Genomic DNA, 20828 nt, shown 5'->3' on the forward strand with positions numbered 1-20828 from the left:
CCTATGGACAACTTAGTCTTCAAATAATCCAAGAAAGAAGCAACATAGGAAGACCGAGGTAAGATTTGAAGCCAGAGCCTCCTCAAGAAGCAAAATAAGACAACCAGAGAACATTTTGTAAATATATTATGTTAATAATGATTTCTTTCAAAAAGAAAAGTTTGTGAAATGTGAGCTTTTGCAGAAAATATTGGGTGCTAATTTACAGAAGCACTTCGTGGTTCATGGCAAAGTGAAAACATTGCACAGATTTAAACCTTTTGGTTTATGTCCTGAGGTGGGAGAGGTCTCTGTCATTGGTTCAATACATAGGTTTGCTCATATATTCCTCCATTGTCTGCAATGACAAAACATGAAAAAAATGTTCTCATGAGTCACTTCTCTCCAAACCTACGTTCACGAGGGCGTGTGAAAGCTTACTGCACCTCTTGGAGTTCGTCAGCCTCCTGCAGAGAGACACCCACGGCCACTTTGGAGGTTTCTAGCACTTCTCCTCCCATCAAGAATTCATCCAAAATAAAATACGCCTTTTCAAAATTGAAAATAATGTCCAGCTCACACACCTGATGATGAAGCAAAACACAATGTACCACACACACTGGACTCTAAGGGAATCATTGCATTGGTACTTACCAAAATAAAAATATATCTGTATACAGATATAATAAATATATATCTACTAAATATAAAGTAAAATAAAAAATATATGTAAAAAAATACATAAACATTAAAAACATGCAGTGCTAATTTTCTAACCACTTTGCCGCTTATATAGATATTACTAAGCAAATAAATTACATTTATTTTAATTATCCAATTGAATGTCTTCTTACATGGCCATGATGCATGTCCTATATTACACACCCATTCAGGTATTTATTAATGAGGTATCTGTTAACGGTAATTTGAATTCCAAATTTAGATGTATAGCAAGTGCAGCATTTTAAATCAGACTTGGTGAAATCTTTTGTGCACCATTGTTCGTTGAAAAACTTTGCATATGCGCTACCTTGGAAAAAAATTAACCAGAATCTAAATAAACAGCTGTACTGAACAGACGCTTTAACAAGAACAGCGGGATGTTACATAAAACATGCTGTCCAATCTTCTAAGGTAACAATAGAACAGATGCATCCTGCATAGAAATTAAGCTTTATAATGACATGAGGCACATCAGGTTTGGTTAAAACACAATGTATCGGTACTTACATTGCCAAAGTATTTATCCAGCAGTTCAACAAATCTGTGCAGCACCTCAAGGCTCAGCAGCTCATTATCTTGCTCCTCCAGACCAGTGCAGAAATACAGGCTGGCGTACCTGCAGTGGAGGTTATTATAGTGAATATATTGAAGCTACTTTGATATGCTAACCGTGACATATGACTTGAAAAGGTAACTTAAGTCTTTTACAACAAGCACATAAATTATAAACACTTAAGAGTTATTTGAAGGAAGGAACACCAAGATAAATGGACACAAAAGTATAACATTAGCTTTGTAATCAATTGTTTTATTTCCAATGCCAAGCACAAACACGGGAATCCAAGTTGTTTTTCCTAGACAGCACATCTGTGGGGGGACACAATCTCCTGACTTTCTTATTGGACCAAAGGGTTTGTCAATACGGCAGACTGGTCTGCGCCATGAAAAATGCAAGGTGAGATGAACAGTTTCTACATTTCATGCATATGAACCTTTTATAGACAATCTTGAGGTCTCTCCACTGCAGAAAGTTGCACGAGCGCGGTGTTCGGGCCAACACAATCATCATCATGTCCCGGATCACCTTCTTCTTCTCTCGATCTGTGAATGGTGTGAACCATTTCTGCAGACGTAGCTTTCCCTGCTTGCTGAACAGCAGCAAGAAGCGAATCTGGAGAGAGAATATAAGGCAGGGGTGTCAAACTCATTTTGTTCGCGGGCCGCATTGTAGTCATAGCTTCTTTCGAAGGGCCATTATGACTGTCAACCCAAATAAAAAAGGTATGAGCACCTCATATTATATACAGTAAAAGCTAAAAAACAAACTGACAAATAACTAATTTTCAAATCAGACGAGTAAAAACTGGTCAAATATTTAAAAAGATATTAAAAGTGAAGACAATTTGCAATTCTAGTAATGATACACACATTTGATGCACAATTTGTCTTCGCGGGCCACATAAAATGATGTGGCGGGCCGTATCTGGCCCCCGGGCCTCGAGTTCGACATCTGTGATACAAGGAAACAAAACAGAACAATTCAGCTCTGCCAAGTTCAAACAGTGTGTTGTGGAAATTCCACACGGTGACAAAATTGTTGGTAACGTCAAAGAAAAATATTTAAAAAAGAGAAAAAGTAATAAATGAAAACGATGCGTCTTTTGAATGGTCCTTCCACAGAATTTTTAAAAAACCATGCATGGTAGGCCGATTAGCCTCTATAATTTGGCTGTAGGAGTGAGCATGAATGGTTGTTTGTCTTTGTGTGCCCTGCAGTGTGACAAGTAGTTACTGTGCGTGTCATGGTGTGTGAAAAATATAAACATGGACCAGAAGGAGCGAAAAAGAGTTTTTTCAGCAGATTAGAAAGAAAACTATAGAAAAGCATGGTGAAGGTAGAGGGTATTAGATCATCTCCAAGCAGCTTGATGTTTCTGTGTCTACCTGCGGAAATTGACGAAAGGATTTGTCAATAATGAGTTGAGCCAGGGTGACCAAATGCAGTTTGAACCAGGATTTTTTGAAGGGAAAGGGAGTTGGAAGGGAGGCAGGTGGGGAACCGAGGACACAGACGGGATAGAGACTCACGGACAGCAAACAGACAGACAAACCGACCGACCGACAGACAGACAGACAGAAGTCCACTTGGACAAGTTTAAAATTCTGACCGGGAAACCAGACGACAGGAACAGCAACACAACAGCAGACACCGACAGGAAGAAACACACGGGCAGGGCTTAAATACATAAAGTAACAAGAGGAAGCAGGTGACAGACATGACGGTGATGAAGGGGTGTGGCTGAGGAAAGTTGCCGGCCAAGCGTGCTCTGGCATGGGCGTGACAGGATTAAGACAAATGGAAACAAAAGAGCCCAGAACAATTTTCAAAGAACTTCATGGTTAGAACCAAGGTCAAGGTACATCAGTTTCAGTCACATAATCCGAGGAAGACAAGGAAGACACAGTTAATGGAAATTAAATCTTAATAAAATGGAAAAAAATGTTGACCAGCCACAAAACTTTTGAGAGAATATTCTTTGGACAGACAAGATAAAACTGGACACTTTTGGCAAGGCACATCATCTGTAAGAACCCTTTTCCTGCTGCAAAAAATGGAGGAGGCCCTTTCTTTCTTTAACAGAGAGGGGCCAACAAATTTATCCGTGTTAATGCAATGTCATAAAATCTAAGGGTTCCAAAAACCCCAAAAGACTTCTTCTTCTACATAGCAACCTGTTGGTGACCTCTGATCTAGTAAATGGCAAACACCACCATTTTGCAATACACTACAACAATAAATGCAAAGAGTGACTCAAGAAAGCACTTTGCCCTGAGGAGCACCTGTAAACACCGCAAGATAAGACGGCGTATGTAGAAAAAAAGGTCGCAACCATTTCATTCCAAGTAGCTAACAGTTTTGCTATTATTATAAGGGATTATTTTAGTTTTTTGACGATCAGAACTTTTATTGTCATTTATACCACAAAATTGAAATGCAATTTAGCTATTGAATTCTAACATATATAAACTGCCTCAACTTTAAATAAATAACTACTGTTGCATGCAGAAGAACCCGTGCAGCACACACTCACCATTTTGTCTCTCAATCTCTTTTAGAATCATGGGACTAAATCCCACAAGAGGAAGAAACGTCCTTACGGACAGTATGGGCGGTGAAAGTGCTCCTGCTGGGCTCCTGCTCCTTACATTGTGCATCACACCTTCGCCACACCTACACGTAAACACACACTCGCAGACACACACACACACGCACACACACAAACACACACAGTGTGAAAGAGAGAGTGGGTGAGAGAGAGAGAGAGAGAGAGAGAGAGAGAGAGAGAGAGAGAGAGAGAGAGAGAGAGAGAGAGAGAGAGAGAGAGAGAGAGGGAGAGAGAGAGAGAGAGAGAGATTGTACGCTTTTACAGTCTGCTTTAAAGGTGTGACTGAAATTTTTTTGTGTTTTACTCTGCATAGTAGTTGAAATTCTTCACCAGTCAACACTGGTCACTATTGATGCTACACAACACTTGTGTGTAGTGTTAAAATATTCCAGCATCTAATGTGAAACTGAAACAAGTTGTTTTCATTAACATTAGAAATGTTGTTATTAACTAAATATTCAACTCATACAAATACTAGTGTCAATTTAAACTACTAAACAAATGTTTCCTACATACAGTACAATATTACCATATATATATATATATATATATATATAAAAGACCATGTTTGTAATAAAAGTGAAAAATTTATTTAATTTTACCACCCATTCGAACATTGTTTTGTTTGGTGAATTGGGAATCATCACAACAATGTTGCACTTTTCCCTTTCTTTTCCAAATGTGTGCCTTGAATCTTCGTCATGCAGCTAAAAACATCCTCTTTTGCTTGCCTTTGAATATCACTGACAAGCAAAGTTGTTTTCTTTGTGCCAACCTATCAAACCGGGTTGTAAATGAGAGTCAAAATTCACTTCTAATTTTTAACTTGTTTTAACTAAATTTCAAAGTCAAATTTTTACTTACCTACAGTATTTGAATCAGCACTTAATTATTCCAGGGGTTGTACTTCTACTTCAGAATATAGTTTGATATTTGACATCCCTGCAGAAATCCTCATTGGAGCAGTTCATGTATTTATTGCTGTCCCTCTGCCTGCCAGTAGTGGGCTGCAGGTGTTGTGGGCCCAGCAGGCTCGTTCTGTTCCACGTGGTGTCCGAGCGCAGCTCAAAAGAGGAGCGAAGAGGGCAGAACGTCCTGATGCTTCCAGACCCAGAACACCAACATGTCTCTGTACCGCAACTTGGCCTGGTTCCTCAAGGGCATGACAGAGTTCACCAGGTATGACTGATGCTCTCAATTTTTGTCTCCCCCAGGTTTCATTTAAATTTAGTTGATTCCCTTCTCATGATGATGCTCTTTGTTTTTGTTTGTTCTTTGCTTTTGGTTTGTTACACAGTAAAGTAATAATACAACAGTTGTTTGAATATTGCTGCTTAATTTCTATCTGTCTGTATATAGATATTTAACTATCTTAATGGGGTATCATTTGTTCTCATTATTTGAAACAATTTTCTGATTTTTTGACAGAAAATTTTGACTATAGATGCTTTTTGTGATAACGTGTGAAACACTTTGGGTGATTGAAAAGAGGTAAGATGGAACACTATATCGTGATGCATCTAAATTAAAGTTTGCAAATTATTTTAGTCAGTTAGTTATTTTGCTAATCCTTATTTAGTTAATCCTCTCATCTTTAAATGAGATAAATAAATCTTATATCTCTGAAGAAGGACGTATCAATTGAAAAGATTAAAGTATAATATGGGTCCTGTGTTTATGATATGACAGAAGTGACAGAAATTACTAGTAACTTGATTTTTCTATTGTCGCCAATAAATGACATGTGACTGTGACAAGCCAGTTAAACGTGACATCAACCATACATTTCATTTACACAATATTAAATAAGAGCTATAAATGGTTTGTGTCCCAATACTTATGTCCATCTACAGCCTATCAGAGGCTATCCTCATTACAGTGAGTCGGGTTTTCTGAAAAGGTGCTTTTATGCTTTTTTTCTTCTCCCCTTTGTTCTGTGTTGTTGCTTCTCCAACAGAGCGACCCGCTCTGTCCCTGCACTAATAGCTCTCTGCATGACACCACTGAACAGAGCGGGTATTTTGCCTCAGTCTCACTTGGCCTTGTGCAGCCTTCCTCAACAATAGCTTCCAGGACAATGGTTACCACACACACTTTCGTGCACATACTCCGTTCCTGTTGTCAGTCACCGTCAAACTCTTCCTGTCACATCCGCTGCCAGGCACAATCTCTCACTCGTGTGTACAGTCAAACTGTGAGGCGGAACACAATGCCAAGTCTGCCTACTGACCCCCTTTGACCTGAATACAGCCACTTTTTCTCTCTCACTGTCACATGAGGTCAGCTGAGTTTCAAAACAGTGCAAGCTGATTTGAATGCAGATCCTGAACTAGTGGGATAAAGAGTCCTGATGTACTCATGGAGAGGCCACTGATGCAAAAACGTATTTGTTCTTTCTCCATAGAAATGCCTTCGAGTCAGCTTCCAAGCGTTTTGTGGAGAAGGACCTGGAGGTGTCTTTGGCAGGACGCTCCTTCATGATAACTGGAGCCAACAGTGGCATTGGGAAAGCCACAGCTATGGCTATTGCTAAGAGAGGTACAAGCCCCTATCAACATTTAATTCTTCCATTACTGGATCACATACTCTGGTTTTGACTATTGCTTAAATGTTCTGAACATTTCTATGATTAACAGGAATAACCATTGTGGTTGTGTATAATAAGAACTTGATTTTATTTTGCCACATCCATAAACAGGAAATGTATACACTACAATTAGAATGTCACCATTGCGTTAAACCCACAATTATTTATTTATACGGTGGCCTAATTTCAAATTTAAGTGTTTAGTGTTGTTGTATGAGCAGTACAGAAAGTGTTTAATGTTGAATGGATGTATTAAGAAGTTACAGAAAGAAAACTATATAGAATTATTTTTAGCTAAAAAATAAACTGCAAAAGATTGTCTACTGGTACAGGGTGCACTATGCCTATCGCTAAGTCAGCTGTGATATGCTCCAGCTAACCCGCGACCTCAATAAGGACAATCAGTATAGGAAATGAACGGATGTTCAATTATTCATATCCCCTATCTGGGAATTTAGGGACATTGTGTAAATGATCTTGGTACATCTGGCACAGACAGTCTAGTCTAGAATTGAGTATTTTAATACATTGTCTATAGAGTGAAAAAAATATAAATAAAATGTTTCTCACAGGTGGAACCATCCACATGGTGTGCAGGAACAAGGACAAGGCTGAAGAGGCGAGGGCTGAAATTGTCAAGGAGACAGGAAATAAAGTACGGTATAGTGGGACTTGTGTTACTCCAAACATTTATAAATAAGGACACAGAAAAGCTCCACATAGAATCTGAATATGACCCTAGGAGATCTATGTGCACATTCTGGATCTATCTGAGACCAAGAAGGTCTGGGACTTTGCTGAGGCCTTCAAGAGAAAGTACAAAGCTCTCAATGTTCTGGTGAGAAATTATGATGATTATTAATATTGTATTTTCACTTCCTTGTTAAAAAGATCCTAATTTCATCTTCATATCACATCTGTGCAGTGTTACTAGATCTTGATTGTGATTGATCATGTGTAGATTAATAATGCAGGCTGCATCATGAGTCAGCGGGAAGTGAACACGGAAGGACTCGAGAAGGGCTTTGCCACCAATGTCCTCGGTGAGTCCCGCGACCAGGTTAGCAACTGGAATGGCGACAACTGAGTGCAGTGGAATGCTTCATCCTTATTATTTCTTGCAGGGATTTACATTCTCATCAAGAGTCTCATTCCTTTGCTGGAGAAGAGTGCAGATCCCAAAGTGGTGAGTCCCAGACATGTTTGTCTTTAATCTACAAGGTTGAAAAAAAAAATACAAGTCATTTATTAACATGATGTGTACTGACTTGGTAAATGACCACTTTTTCATAAGTCTTCCAAGTTTGACAATCCTTGTAAGGTGCATATTCTGATGAGGTCATCTAACAAGTCCACTATCATTTATATCTCCTTGCTTGTGCAGATTACTGTGTCATCAGGTGGGATGTTGGTACAGAAACTCAGAATAGGAAACCTGCAAGCCGAGAGAGGCCGCTATGATGGCGCCATGGTCTACGCCCAACACAAGGTATGACCAGTGTCGGTACATCTAGCAATTCATACTGGAAGTGTCAAATAATTCAGTTGCATGGGAAAGACAAATAGCAAAAGCAATCCTGATGAACAGTTCTAAAAATGAGAAGACAATGCTAAAAACATGGTACCTGGTATTTATTTTATGTTGTGTGCTTGTGTTATTTGCAGAGGCAGCAAGTGGTGATGACGGAGCAGCTTGCAAAAATCCACCCGAGCATCCACTTCTCTGTCATGCACCCCGGCTGGGTCGACACTCCTGGTACATCATTAACAAGTCCTAGTTCATAGAAGGGGTCTTCAACCCTGTCTCCATACTGAAAAAAAAAAAAAAACATTCAAATAATTAGGCTTGTTATCCAGCTTCTGCAGACCTTGCTTATTATCTGATCATTTGAATCGGGTGTGTTGCAGCATGGAGACATAAAAATTGATAATTCAATTGAACCTCCTTTTACATAAAAAACATCCAGAAAAATGACCTCCGAGGACCAGGATTGAAGACCCCTGGTTAAGATGAACATAAAAAGTCTAGTTTGAGAAAGGCATTACCCGATTCGCATCACTTCTATTCCCACAAAGAATGCTCATTAGCTCAACCACAAGTGTATCATTTTAAATAGATTCCGCTGATTAAATATTTACATATCCAATCCCTTCTTCCCCCATGTATTTGCATCAGCGGTGGCAAACGCCATGCCTGACTTCCATCGCTCCATGAAGGACAGCCTGCGGACCCCGGAGCAGGGCGCCGACACAGTGGTGTGGCTCGCTGTGTCTGAGGCTGCCGCTGGCAAACCCAGCGGCCGCTTCTATCAGGGTAAGACTTGAATAAGTTCGACTGGAATCTTGGACTTTTTAACAACTTTTAACTAGAGTAATTTATGAGTGTCCTATCAACGCCAAACCATTGGATTGGGTTTGGGGTTTCAGAACTAAAGACCTTCCAATTTAACATCCTTTTACATTTATTTCCCCACGTGTTCACATAAAATCTTGTATTTGCGTGTTTTCACAGACCGTAGGATGGTGGCCACCCACCTGCCACTGGCTTGGACCCACAGTTCCCCACTGGAGGAGCAGAAACTCATATCTGCACTGGATGACTTGGCTAAGATGTTCCAACCACATTAAGGAGACCACCAGATCATACGCACTAATAACACTAGTAATACTCATCAAGTCTGTCTTTCCCATACCTGCATAATATAATTTTAAGATGTCTTTTAAGACAGCCTTAAGAAAACACAATTGAGCATGGATTGCTTTTGGATGATGAAAGAACTTTGGTTTTACTTTTGTGTCATAGACTCTAACTAAAGAATGTTTTATGATGTTTTCTGTGACTTTTCATCAAGTCTTCCAAACCCACTGTGACTTTTGAAAGTTGTCAATCAGATGGGAATCTGATCAGACCAAAGTCTCAGCCACTATTTATTGACACAGACCCAGCTATGTGTTCAACCTCATTCTTACGTCTAGTTTATGTGTTACTAACAGACATGTTTCTTTTTGTTTGTTTGTCGTCTTGCCGTGTGTCAGGTTGAATTCAAACTGGAGTCAAGTGATATCTCTGGCCATTAAATGCTGCACACACAAGCATTTTGTAATTGCGGCCAATATTTGTATTCATGATTATTATCTAGCCAGCACCCTTAACAACAAGCTTCTTAACTAACATAACTTAAATTTGGAAATGTATTCTCAAATAAAATGACAAAAATGGGAGAGGGAGAAACAAGTGATTTCTTATTCACAAAATTACTCAGCAAAAGAAAAAATGATTAATCATATTGTAATTTGCAATTTATTATCAAGCAATAATCCATTGTCACTGAAACAACATTAGTTAGAAATGAGCTTCTTGTTGCATTTTTAACATTTTTTTACAAGCAGACTGCAAACATAAAATGTGAAATTACACAGAAATCCATAAAAAGGGTTTGTAGGGTAATCATATGAGATGACTCATCTGGTTACAGTTACCACTTATAAAACCTTTCTTGGGTTTCATGACCAAAACGAAACATGAAGCACTTCAAATATACTAAGTGTTCCATTAGGTGTCATGGAAGCAAATAACTATTAGGAAGTGGACAAAAACTGGATGTGAAAGGCCGCCACTGATGAGCCCTCAAAGCATGAAATGCTCTGAATGCAAGACACATTATTAGCACATGATGGAAATAGCTTTGACTATTGATCAGCATCCCCGGTTACCCTGTGGGTGTTGCAGATTTTTAAAGAAACATTTCACGTTTTTCATTGGACTGAACCTTATAAGCCTGCAAATTTGTAATACTAGCATCAATTCCTTGGAGTAAAAACAATAGCAGAGTGGATGACAAAAATATTTTTGTTGCTATTTTAAGGTCTGATTCTATTTTTTAATATTAGACATGCTAAATTAGTCACAGTTCCTTTTTTCCTCCTCCCAAGCAGTAACACTGCAACAGGAGTTGGTTGGTAGGAATGAATAGCATTTGTGTTTGGTATGGTGTCCGCAGCTTGAATCTGAACACTCATTGAAAAACAGTGAAACAACATCATATCTGATGAGCTGGTGGGGGCTTTGCGTTATTCAATTTGCAGTCTGGTCTTTTTCAAAAACAGTCACTCAAAGGGTTTAGGAGTTGCTATATTTAACAATAATATATTTTGTCAACTTCACTATATTAACAATATCTATAACGAGCTGCTCTCGCTTCACTGTGGCGGCCCCCGGTCAGCATGGTGAGGAAAGCTGCACTTTGCATTTAATATAACAGAAAGCTCCCCAAAATTGAGTATAGATTTCACCGATAGATTGCAGAGTGCATATGTCTCCTTTGAAAATGGATTCTGAAAGCTTAAAGAAAGGGCAGTCAACATCTAATAACAAAAAGTGGTAATCAAAATTAATCAAATACAAATCCAGAAAGTGGTATAATGCATTGAATACAGTAAATTTCATTTAGTACCATTTTTCCCGTGTTTACAGTGGTTAAGTCTTTAAGTCTTCAATGTCCGGTATTTTTTATTTTTTACCCCAACAACTAATACATGACTAGGTTTCCATTTCATTCCTTTATCTTAGCATTTTGTAGAGTGAAAGGCTGAGCGTTTTCCACCAAGCTAAGCTTCTGACTTCATGCATGGTTGAAACTGCAGATTATTTCAGCCATATACTGTTATAAAGTTTGTAATCATATATTAAGGAAAAAAACATAACTAAACATTTTACACAGGTAATAAATACTTTACTACAAATATAATCATACACATCAAAAATTGGAATGTGATCAGGAATATATGGTGTTCACTTTTTCAGAACCAAATAAGGCAGGTATCCAACATAAGCATAAATCAGCCGCCATTTATAGGATCGCTACAAACCCAACTATTCTTTCACTCTGTGTAGGTATGAGTTTCCTCCCAAGTGGAATCCTTGTTAATACGTGTTTGGAGTAAGGAGGGATGAACAAGAAAAACTAAGAAACCAAAAGAGGAGACATCCAGAAGTTCATTACGAGAGTGCATGGGGACAATCACAGGTACTGAAATGTAAAAGCCACTAGAAAAGGCTTTGAACACATGTCCTCTAATCTTTAAATAATTTGAAGGAAAGAAAAAAAAAAAAAAAAAGATAATCGACAGCCCTAATACAGCCGGGAACTAAGTTAAATGCAGCATTTTGTGCTCCACAAATTTTTGTGTCGATTAACTAATTGCCTTTGTGGTGAAAATCCAATTGAGCTAGATTAATTTATCTTATTAGCAAGTCTCAGAAGTGATTTGAGTTTTGGCCATCAGTGTCACACCATGTGGTAAATCAATCTACAAACAGTGCAATTTGTCTACTCAACCCTTGAGTTTAACAGTCTATTGCTCCATCTCGGCAACAGCATTGTTGACGCCGCTACTAATCAGTGTTAGACTTTGCAAAGATGATCTGCTGCTATAGCAACACTAGTTTTGCTTGCCTCACTTAGAATCAACACAAGGGAGGGCGTGTCAGCATCACAGCAGCTGCATCATGGCGTACACAATTTGAAAATGTACACAAGTAAACACAAAAAATGATTTGGGGCTGAATTGCACAGAGTGACATGTGAAATGAAGCGCCCGACCCAGTGACAACTCACTGATGTAAAACCTCCTGAGAGTGATTTAAGGCCTTCTGGTGAAAAAGACAGAACAAAGCTTTTTTTTTTTAGGGGGGGTGGTGGTGTACTGATAACTGGGGTCAGAAAGTAATTCCAATTAATTGTTTTCCTTTTAAACATGAAGCAGGATTCGTACAGATGTAGTGGTTATACATGTTACTGAGTATGACACAGTTAGTGTACTGCAAAAAATATGCAGCGGAAGCATGTGTGTGTTTTTACAGGTGTGGCAGGTCAGGAATTTGTGAATCCTAAGATTACAGTACAAGGATAAAAAAAAAAACTGACCATTGTCAACATTTGTCAAAAGGAACAGAAATCTTAAACGTAAACACTAATAACACTCTTCCCATTAGGGCGCATGCACACGTTTACATACACACACAATTGTGCTTAGTGCTCTGTGTGGGGTCACATACATTCATATACATGTTGAACTAAAGTAGTGACATAGATCAAAGGATCAAGCAAAAAAAAAAAAAAAAAAGGGGGGGGCACGTAGACCTACACTACTGACATTCGCTCACACACGCACACATGTGCACATCCCCCAGAAGCTGCAGGGTTCAGGCATGATGGCGATGATGCGCTGTACAAAGGGGTTTCCATGACACCAGAGGAGTGGACTGGACCAATCAGCGTGTGGAGAAGCCTGTTGCTAAGCTACAGCCAACCACCTGCGTCATATCCCAGATCTGTAGAGACAAACACCCGATGACAAGTCAAGAACTTCAGCTAGTATGAAGATGTGACTCTTTTGTTGTGACATCATTACAGCACTTAAACGTAATCATCATCAACACAAAGTGTGTTTAACCTCAGGGTCTTTCATTCACACTTATTATGTGGAGGCTTTGGTGTCTCCATTTTAGTTTTAAATCAAAAGTTTGCGAACACCTGCTTTAGATTCCACAATTCCTCAATGCATATGCCTTCCATACAGTCTAATACACCTTGCAAAGATGCCAAGAACTGTTTATACTCATTTAATGTATCACGAAAATAGAGCACAGTTCCAGATTAATTTAGTCACAAAAGACCTTCGTTTTAAGCACTATCAATCATACACAGTAAAAAAACAAAACATTTTCAACCTTGACAATGCGGTCATTTCCACAAGTGACCATCAGGCCTCTGGATGGGTCCATGTCCATGTGGGCTATGTTGTGTTTCCCCTCATGGAATGTGGCCAATGGTGTTCGGCTATAACACACACACAAAGAAATGCACAACTCATCAGGTTTGTCTCTAGTTAGTTTGTCTCATAAAAAACAAAAACACCAACTTTAAGTGAAAAATACGTTAAAAACATGTGCACAACAATTGACTCACTCTTCTTCCTTGATCGAGTCAAAACAGGTGTCACACACCCGTACTGGAAATTCAAAGCCCATAATTGGGAACGTGGAGCGTTTAGAACTGCATCGACCACACACAGCTTTGCCGCACTTCCTGCAATGGTGCTAGGACACAGAAAACACACATTCACATTCATACTAATGACACATGACGAGAACAAAGCAATATGTGCACAACGATGGTTGGTACCTGTCTGAGCCCCAAGGTTTTAGTGTCCCACATCTGCTTGACATTCCAGAAGAAAGGCTGCTCACACTTCTGGCATGAGTCACTTTCCAACCACTGAGGTGCCTGAAGATACAGAAGAAACAAGGTAACAGAACGCAAGATTCATGTTATTGTATGGAAGAAGCGTGAAACCTGGGCTTCTGTTAATTATGACTACCGATGAATTTGTGGCTTATTTTCAGTGAAGTGATTTTTTTGGTCTTTTGCATTCATCATTGTTCTTGATGCTGGAATTTTTTTTTTTATCCAAATATTGTATCGGATTTTTAGCAGTGTACATGAATAAAATATTCAACAGCTGCAGCCCTACAACTCCCCTGTGATATCGTCGCATTTTTATCGTTTAATTAAACCCGTGCTTCATGTCCACAAGAATAGCATGCAAAAAATGCTCCTTATAATTAGAAAGCTGCTCTTCAAAGGAGGCATTGATTAGTCACATAACTTTCGGCATAAATATATTATTGATGCTAACCTCTTCTCTGGTTGTATCCATGTTCCACACTGCGATGCCACCATCAGCTGAGCATGACACCAACTGCCTGGTGAACTGGAGATAGCGTAGTGCCTGGACACGCTCACTGAGAGTTGAAGAATAGATTTCCATCACAGTTTTTATGGTAATGTAACATTTCACTGTCACAAGTGCAAACATTCATGAACTATTGCACAATCACTTGTGCAAACTTTGGTGTGCTCAAAATTGCTCTGAATCTTTTGAAGACATGGTGTTATGAACCAGACAACTTATTATGTGGTGCATACATTAGCTTGCTTTATTTAGCCGCTACCTACAAAATGCATGTTTACCAAAGTATTGCAATAACCTTTGAGGATGTGCATTAAGTTTTGTTATGCATTCACAGTTACAGTGGTATCTCTACTTACGAATGCCTATACTTACGAACTTTTCAAGATATGAACCGGAGCCTCGGGATTTTTTTGCATCTACTTACGAACCAATTTTCGACTTACGAACAAACGCCGCAGCCATCTACGTATATGTGTAGCTAACATTTCAAAACAATTATATGTTTAAACTAAAGGCAAATAAATGGGGCTTGACAATGCTAAAATCTGGAAAGAAATGGGGATGAAGATTCAATGATCAGCTACAATTGACATGGTTGAGACCTTTGTGTGATAAGAGTCTTATGCAGGCAGACACTGCCATTGACAACTAAGACATTTTCATTTTCAGCACATTTACTCGTTAACTTTTCAAAACATTTCAATCACATAAACGCGAGGCTGTTGAACTTACTGGTGTCCCTGTAACAATAAGGTTCGTCCTTTGCGTCCTCCTATGTCCCACATGATGACACTGTGGTCAGAGGCACCTGAGAACAGCAGTCTCTGGACGGGGTCCCACCACAAGGTTGCTACGCTGCCTGAAAAAAGCAAGAGGGAGGAGGTAGCTTTTTTAAGCAACAGTTGGTTTCTTGGCGCCACCTAGTGTACATTTACGAGCCTTTTTGCCAGTAATTACCAACCAGAACATCCAAATGTTCCATGAGATCATCAGGGTGCTACAGAAAATGATCCAATTTTACTTAATTTGTCCAGATTTTTTTATTTATCAAGTATAAATTTACCGTTATTTATATCACATATGTTATAAGTTACAGTACAATAAACATTTTGGTTTTGAGCATTTTGGTTTAAGACTGTCATCTGCTGGCATAAAACGCAACTACAGCTCAAGTAGCAAAAAAAATAAAAATAAATAAAAATAACTTGTGCTGTCCACAGGGAATACAAATGCTTGAACTATTTGTTCATTTTCTACAAACAGAAATAGTTTTGAATACATCAATTATTTACAAGTCTTAAAATAAAATATTGCAGGGTGCCAGGAGACTTTTATACTCCCGCAAAAGAATGAAGTTGTAATTTTATGAGCATAAGTAAAGGAAGGGTAGCCGTTATTCTCTCATATGTTTAACTTCATCAAAAATATATGACTTGAAATTTTCAGAACAGTAGTCAATTAAACTTAATGGTGAGAACAAATAAAATTAGACCTTTTCTGCTGGAGTTTCATGACTGGATTAATCATTTAACTCATTAAATATTTATACAAAAATAGAGCTTGTACTCGAGTGAACACAGCATCATACCCTGGACTTTTGATTAGGACATTAAAACAAAAACAGAATGCATTTGAATTGTGAGGCTTTTTTACTGCCATGTTTAAATATTTGTCAACATGAATGTTTCATGAGCAAACTGTTAGCTTGTGTAATTAGATGCCTAACTGCATAACTGTAAAAAAAAATACAGCCGTGGTTAAACACAATTTTTGGGTTTTACACAATTACACATGCGTTAAAAGACGGCCATACCAGTAACACTTGAGACTACGGAAATACCTTATGTTCATGTGATTTCAAGTGAGTTTCCCAAAAAAGCCACAAGGCTCATTTGAACAGTTAACAAGTTGATGAAAATGAAAATGTCATTGATGATGGGACTGTAAATGATGAATATTTTCTAGAATTGATTATTCCATCGATCATTCCATCAATCAATGAAATGATCAGATAACATTATTTTCCAATAAAGTGTACAGTATTACAAAATAAATTTTCAAATACTGTGTGCCACTCTGATCATTGCTGTCCAATGGGAGCACAGATCGTCACAGGCGTGGGTGTATTTAATAATTCGCTTGCAAAATGTACAGTCTGAATAGGAACAGCACCAAACGAAAATAAATTAAGTCCGCTTTTGGTCCGGACCAAACAAGCGGATTAAAGGACTTTTCTGGTCTGAATACACCCTAAATTGCCTGGGTGACCCCAAACTTTTGAACGGGAGTGTAGTATACACTTTCAGTACGTAAATATACATTAAGTGTGCTTTTTTTGTGTGGCATACCTTCATGGCCCTTCAGTGTAGTGATAACGGAGTATGTCTGCTTCTCCAGCTTCAACAGTGTAATCTGCCCTGAGTAATCGCCAACAAAGGCATGTTGAGTCTCATGATCATATCTGAGTAGGGCGTTAAGCTTTCAAAGTATTCAAAGAAATGGTTGTTGTATTAAAACAATGAATAAGGGATACTGTAGACAGGAAGCCCAGGAAGTGAAATAGTGTCTGCCCAGCATGCTTCCACTCTGGGTGCACATCCAGCTAACACTCTTGTCATGGCCAGTGCTCACTACCCACTCGCTTTCCAGGGTAAACACCATGTCTGAAACGCGGTTCTGATGAGCTGCAAAACACACACGCACGAACATTTGTCTACATTTGTAAATTGACATTGTGTTCATTTTTATATTTTTATTATGTTAAATTATGGCACTTAGTGTAGCAATCTGCAAATAAAGATAAGCACCTGTCTGGAAACGGCTCACCTGTTGAGGGATCTGAGACAACTGTAGAATACTTTGTCCTTTTAAAAATGTTTGATTGTATTGTTCAGCTTTATTTACTCCACCACAAAGAGTAATCTTATAATACACACATAAACATTATTAGAGAACCACCGACAACTAATGATGGGCAAATGAAGCTTCAAGATGATTCTTGAACCCGTTGTTGTGTTTACTTAGACCTCTAGATGGCACTCTGTTCACCAAAGAGCTGAAAGCCCGCCTCCTTGCCATTTCTTAAAACCACTTTAAACCAACATTGCCATCTAGAGGAGCCAAAGAATACAACAACTGGTTCATGAAGCGTCATTTTCCCACCACTACGGCGACAACCTCTTCTCACACTAAAATAAATGTATAGACACAAAGACAACATTTTGGCCAGCAATGATATTCGGTCTCCCCTGATTGATCGCATTGAAGTGCTTCATTACCAAAACAGCTTACCTGGATATGTTTTTACATGGTTCATCTTGTTGAAATCTTCAGAGATGAGAAACTCCTTAAGGGCAAAAAAACAAGTTTCAAGTCAAATAACGAACCCACCCTCAAAGGCAATAGGAGGAGCGCTATTTAAATAAGCCTCTTTTTAATAATGGAAAGAAAAACCAAAAGACAAAGCTTGGCCCTGAAATGAGAACAAGGCCATTTGTTTTGAGGATGTTCCACTCACCACAACCGCTCCATTGTCCTGCCCAATGAAGATGCGTCTGCTGTCATGGTGATATGACATACATGAGCAGGGAGCTGAAACATGGAAAGATAAGGAAATCATCACCATTAGCACATTGTGTATTGTGCTATGTTTTTTTATATACTGGAGAATGGATGGACATTTTCAAAATCTTACTTACAGGAGACTGTGTGATATATACTTGGCCAGTACTGACCACTGTCTCTCTTTAGCCAAACACGAATGGTTCTGGAAATGAAAAGAAGGATAAAACTTTAAGAAAACAAACCATTAAGGGTCCCTTTGTTTTATGATCTATGCATAAAAAACGTTTTTGGCTTTTTGTGTTTTGATGTGTTGGAACTCTTTAAATCTTTGAGTCTGAAATTATAACTTGAAAAAATACACTGCCAATAAAATCGTGACAAAGTGAAAGATATATTTGTGTGTGGATATTCATTATTTAAACGCACCACTCCCAGAGGTCAATGCTAATTATTTGTTAGCATGTCAATGGGATTTTACAGTGACTTTAGGGATAGCAGTAGCAATATTTCTAAAAGAAAACATCTGTTGTATTTAAATATTAAAAGGAGTGTAATTATTTTTGTTGTATGTTTACTTTTACAGTAAATCCCAACTGGGGTGTCACTAAAGAGCTGAAAGCATACTTTGTGGTGACAGAAATCAATGACCATGGACTGAGAGTGTGCCAACCAAGAAAAAAAAGTTTCTAAATCGACACGGTCAAGCTTGACTGAAATGTGCAGCTGCTCACAAAGGCAATCCAAATACCTTCTGGGCTACAATTTTATGATCGAACAAGACAATGATTGCTATTTAGCCACAGTGACAAATAAGTATGTTTAGGAGAATGGAAATGAAGCTTTTAAACCTAAGATTACTGTACTAATTTAATTGTCAAGAATGGTGGTAGTAACAATACATTCTCAGGCCACCAGTGGGGAAGACTGTCACCAAATCAACATGAAGGCTGCTGAAACCTTGACGCAAGTGGATTTTCCAACAGGACAGTGATGCCAAAGACATATCAAAACTGCTTTTTAAATTGTTTTTTCCAAAGCTGAACCTCAAAGCTAGAGAAGATTTGTGCAGCATCTGCAATGAGTGGTCAAATTTCCAGCCGCAATTATGTCGGAGGCTTGTTGATGGTAGAGGAGAAACTTATAACCCAAAATTATTGGCCTGTTATGTTAGCATTTGAGCATGTACGGGTAATGTTGGCCCTATGGTAATTAGAAAAAAAAAATGTACCTTCCTTTTTTTTTTTTTTAAAATTGTTCTATAGGGATATTACATTAGAAAAGGAGCAAATTGATGGTCAAAAGCTCCAATTTAGATTTTTGAACATTGTTCATAAACATGGACAAGTGTGGATTGCAGTTTTTTCTATTCCAATATAGCACAGTATAGTATTTGTTAAGCACAGTTCATAAGTTAACAAAAGTATAATAAAGTTGCATTTAACTTGCTTTTAAAACATAACTTGCTTTTAAAACATTCAATTAGGCAAAATAAAAATCCTTATCTTTAAGCGCAGTATTCATGTTCAAATTGTACATAGCGTTACAGTGGTTCGCAATATTATTCTGCATCGTTTTTGGTGATATTGTGCTGGACAAATTTTACCATTGTAATTATGTTGCTTCTTGGAGAGGAACATTTTTATGTGCTACTTTTACAATTTGACAACCACTGTTGTGTCTATGACACTGCATCCAAAGTTTCTCCGTACGTCAACTCATTGTAGAACAACTTTAAGAAGACAGGAGAAAAATATATAAATTGCTGATAGACTGATTTAGAGTCATACAAGAAAAAGCGTCCAAACGAAAATGAGTAAATGTTGGACTTTCCAGAATTGAGTTTCATTTCTAGTCAAATAAGGTACATTCAAAACTGATGAAACAGTTTTCTTATAGAGGTCAATGCCTTCATCGTCCCTGCAGAATTAGCAAGTGTGATGCAAAATGCACCACTTCCCATTTACGTTAAATGATGCTTCTCCTACACTTGCAAACTAGTTTGCTAGCTATTTTAAAATGTGGCTATTTCACTGAATGAGATAAGCAGCTGTAGATCATATTGCAAGCAGCTATTATATTGCATAGTTGCATAACTAATTATCAAAGGCATTATCTATGCTAACCCAAATGTGATTTTCACGGGACACAGCTCGTGGCCGTTCCTTTAAGAGTGACCAGCAAACAAGAGTGCTTGTAGAGCCGCGCACACACACGTACACAATTGTATCAAAACATTTGAAACATACTAGCATCGATTTTAGGGATTAAATGGCAACACATGGAGAGAAAACCGGACTTGTTTACTGCTACAGAAACCGGGTTTGTTTACTGCTACAGTTAGCTGTTCAATGTCAAAGTCGAACATTCATAAAGCGACAACAAATATACGAACACAATTAAAGATCAGCGCCTAATAATAATTTTATAAGCGTCCTATCTTTCACAAAGTAAATCTTTAATGTTGAGTTGTATTCAGATAGATTCGTTTAACGAACTTACCCACGCTAAAATGTTAGTTTTATCGGTCTGCTTTAGTTGCCTTGAACATTAGTTTGACCACTTTTGCAGGATCTAACTAGTCGCCACAAAATAGAGCAAACCCGCAGGCTACTTCAATAAAGCTAACATAAGCTAGCTAGGGTGGAAAACTCACCTGTCTTCGCTGACAGTGATCACTCCATCCTCCTTGGGGATTAAAACGGCAACCGTGACAGCGTCTGCGTGTCCCTCGATTTTGTTCAGAAGAACTGGTCTGGCGCTCTGAGGCCTTGAATGGATCTCCGCAGCCATGGTTTAACTAGCCAGCAACAATGTTTTCCTGCTGCTAATTCTCTTCCTCGCCCAGTCCAGGAGGATCAGCTGACACACAGAGACGCTGTTCACATTACCGTAATGACTGCAAGGCATGCGCCCAGCAAACCATACCGCGTGACGATCGCTCCAAATAATGATTTGTACAAGTCGACTTAACTACTATTGTGTATTTTCCTTTTTTTTCTTCTCTGAGATTCCCCCCTCACACACTCACACACGTTTCGTTTTCCATGGGC

General features: G+C 38.5%; 3 protein-coding genes across 3 annotated transcripts; 1 reads left to right on the top strand and 2 right to left on the bottom strand.

The window, feature by feature from the left end:
* Nucleotides 1-110: 110 nt before the first annotated feature.
* Nucleotides 111-3825, bottom strand: ap1s3a (adaptor related protein complex 1 subunit sigma 3a). The gene is made up of 6 exons (XM_088381365.1): nucleotides 3795-3825; nucleotides 2871-2938; nucleotides 1695-1873; nucleotides 1210-1318; nucleotides 426-563; nucleotides 111-337 (listed from the first exon to the last, which is right to left on the bottom strand). Exons 1-6 carry the CDS (start codon nucleotides 3823-3825, stop codon nucleotides 302-304), a joined length of 561 nt encoding a protein of 186 aa, XP_088237491.1. The 3' UTR covers nucleotides 111-301.
* A 1070-nt stretch (nucleotides 3826-4895) lies between these two features.
* Nucleotides 4896-9678, top strand: dhrs12la (dehydrogenase/reductase 12-like a). Its single transcript, XM_088380649.1, has 10 exons — nucleotides 4896-5048; nucleotides 6274-6407; nucleotides 7029-7111; nucleotides 7199-7294; nucleotides 7418-7499; nucleotides 7581-7642; nucleotides 7841-7945; nucleotides 8122-8212; nucleotides 8633-8770; nucleotides 8969-9678. The coding sequence occupies exons 1-10, from the start codon at nucleotides 4993-4995 to the stop codon at nucleotides 9082-9084; spliced, it is 963 nt and encodes a 320-aa protein (XP_088236775.1). The 5' UTR covers nucleotides 4896-4992; the 3' UTR covers nucleotides 9085-9678.
* A 56-nt stretch (nucleotides 9679-9734) lies between these two features.
* Nucleotides 9735-20705, bottom strand: wdfy1 (WD repeat and FYVE domain containing 1). Its single transcript, XM_088380648.1, has 12 exons — nucleotides 20432-20705; nucleotides 17913-17980; nucleotides 17732-17805; nucleotides 17506-17560; nucleotides 16748-16898; nucleotides 16563-16675; nucleotides 14947-15073; nucleotides 14158-14263; nucleotides 13644-13745; nucleotides 13428-13558; nucleotides 13190-13298; nucleotides 9735-12790 (listed from the first exon to the last, which is right to left on the bottom strand). Exons 1-12 carry the CDS (start codon nucleotides 20566-20568, stop codon nucleotides 12731-12733), a joined length of 1233 nt encoding a protein of 410 aa, XP_088236774.1. The 5' UTR covers nucleotides 20569-20705; the 3' UTR covers nucleotides 9735-12730.
* Nucleotides 20706-20828: the final 123 nt, after the last annotated feature.

Source organism: Syngnathus floridae, chromosome 7 (genome assembly GCF_059516105.1).
Source record: "Syngnathus floridae isolate MCC-2025c chromosome 7, RoL_Sflo_1.0, whole genome shotgun sequence".
NCBI lineage: Eukaryota > Metazoa > Chordata > Actinopteri > Syngnathiformes > Syngnathidae > Syngnathus > Syngnathus floridae.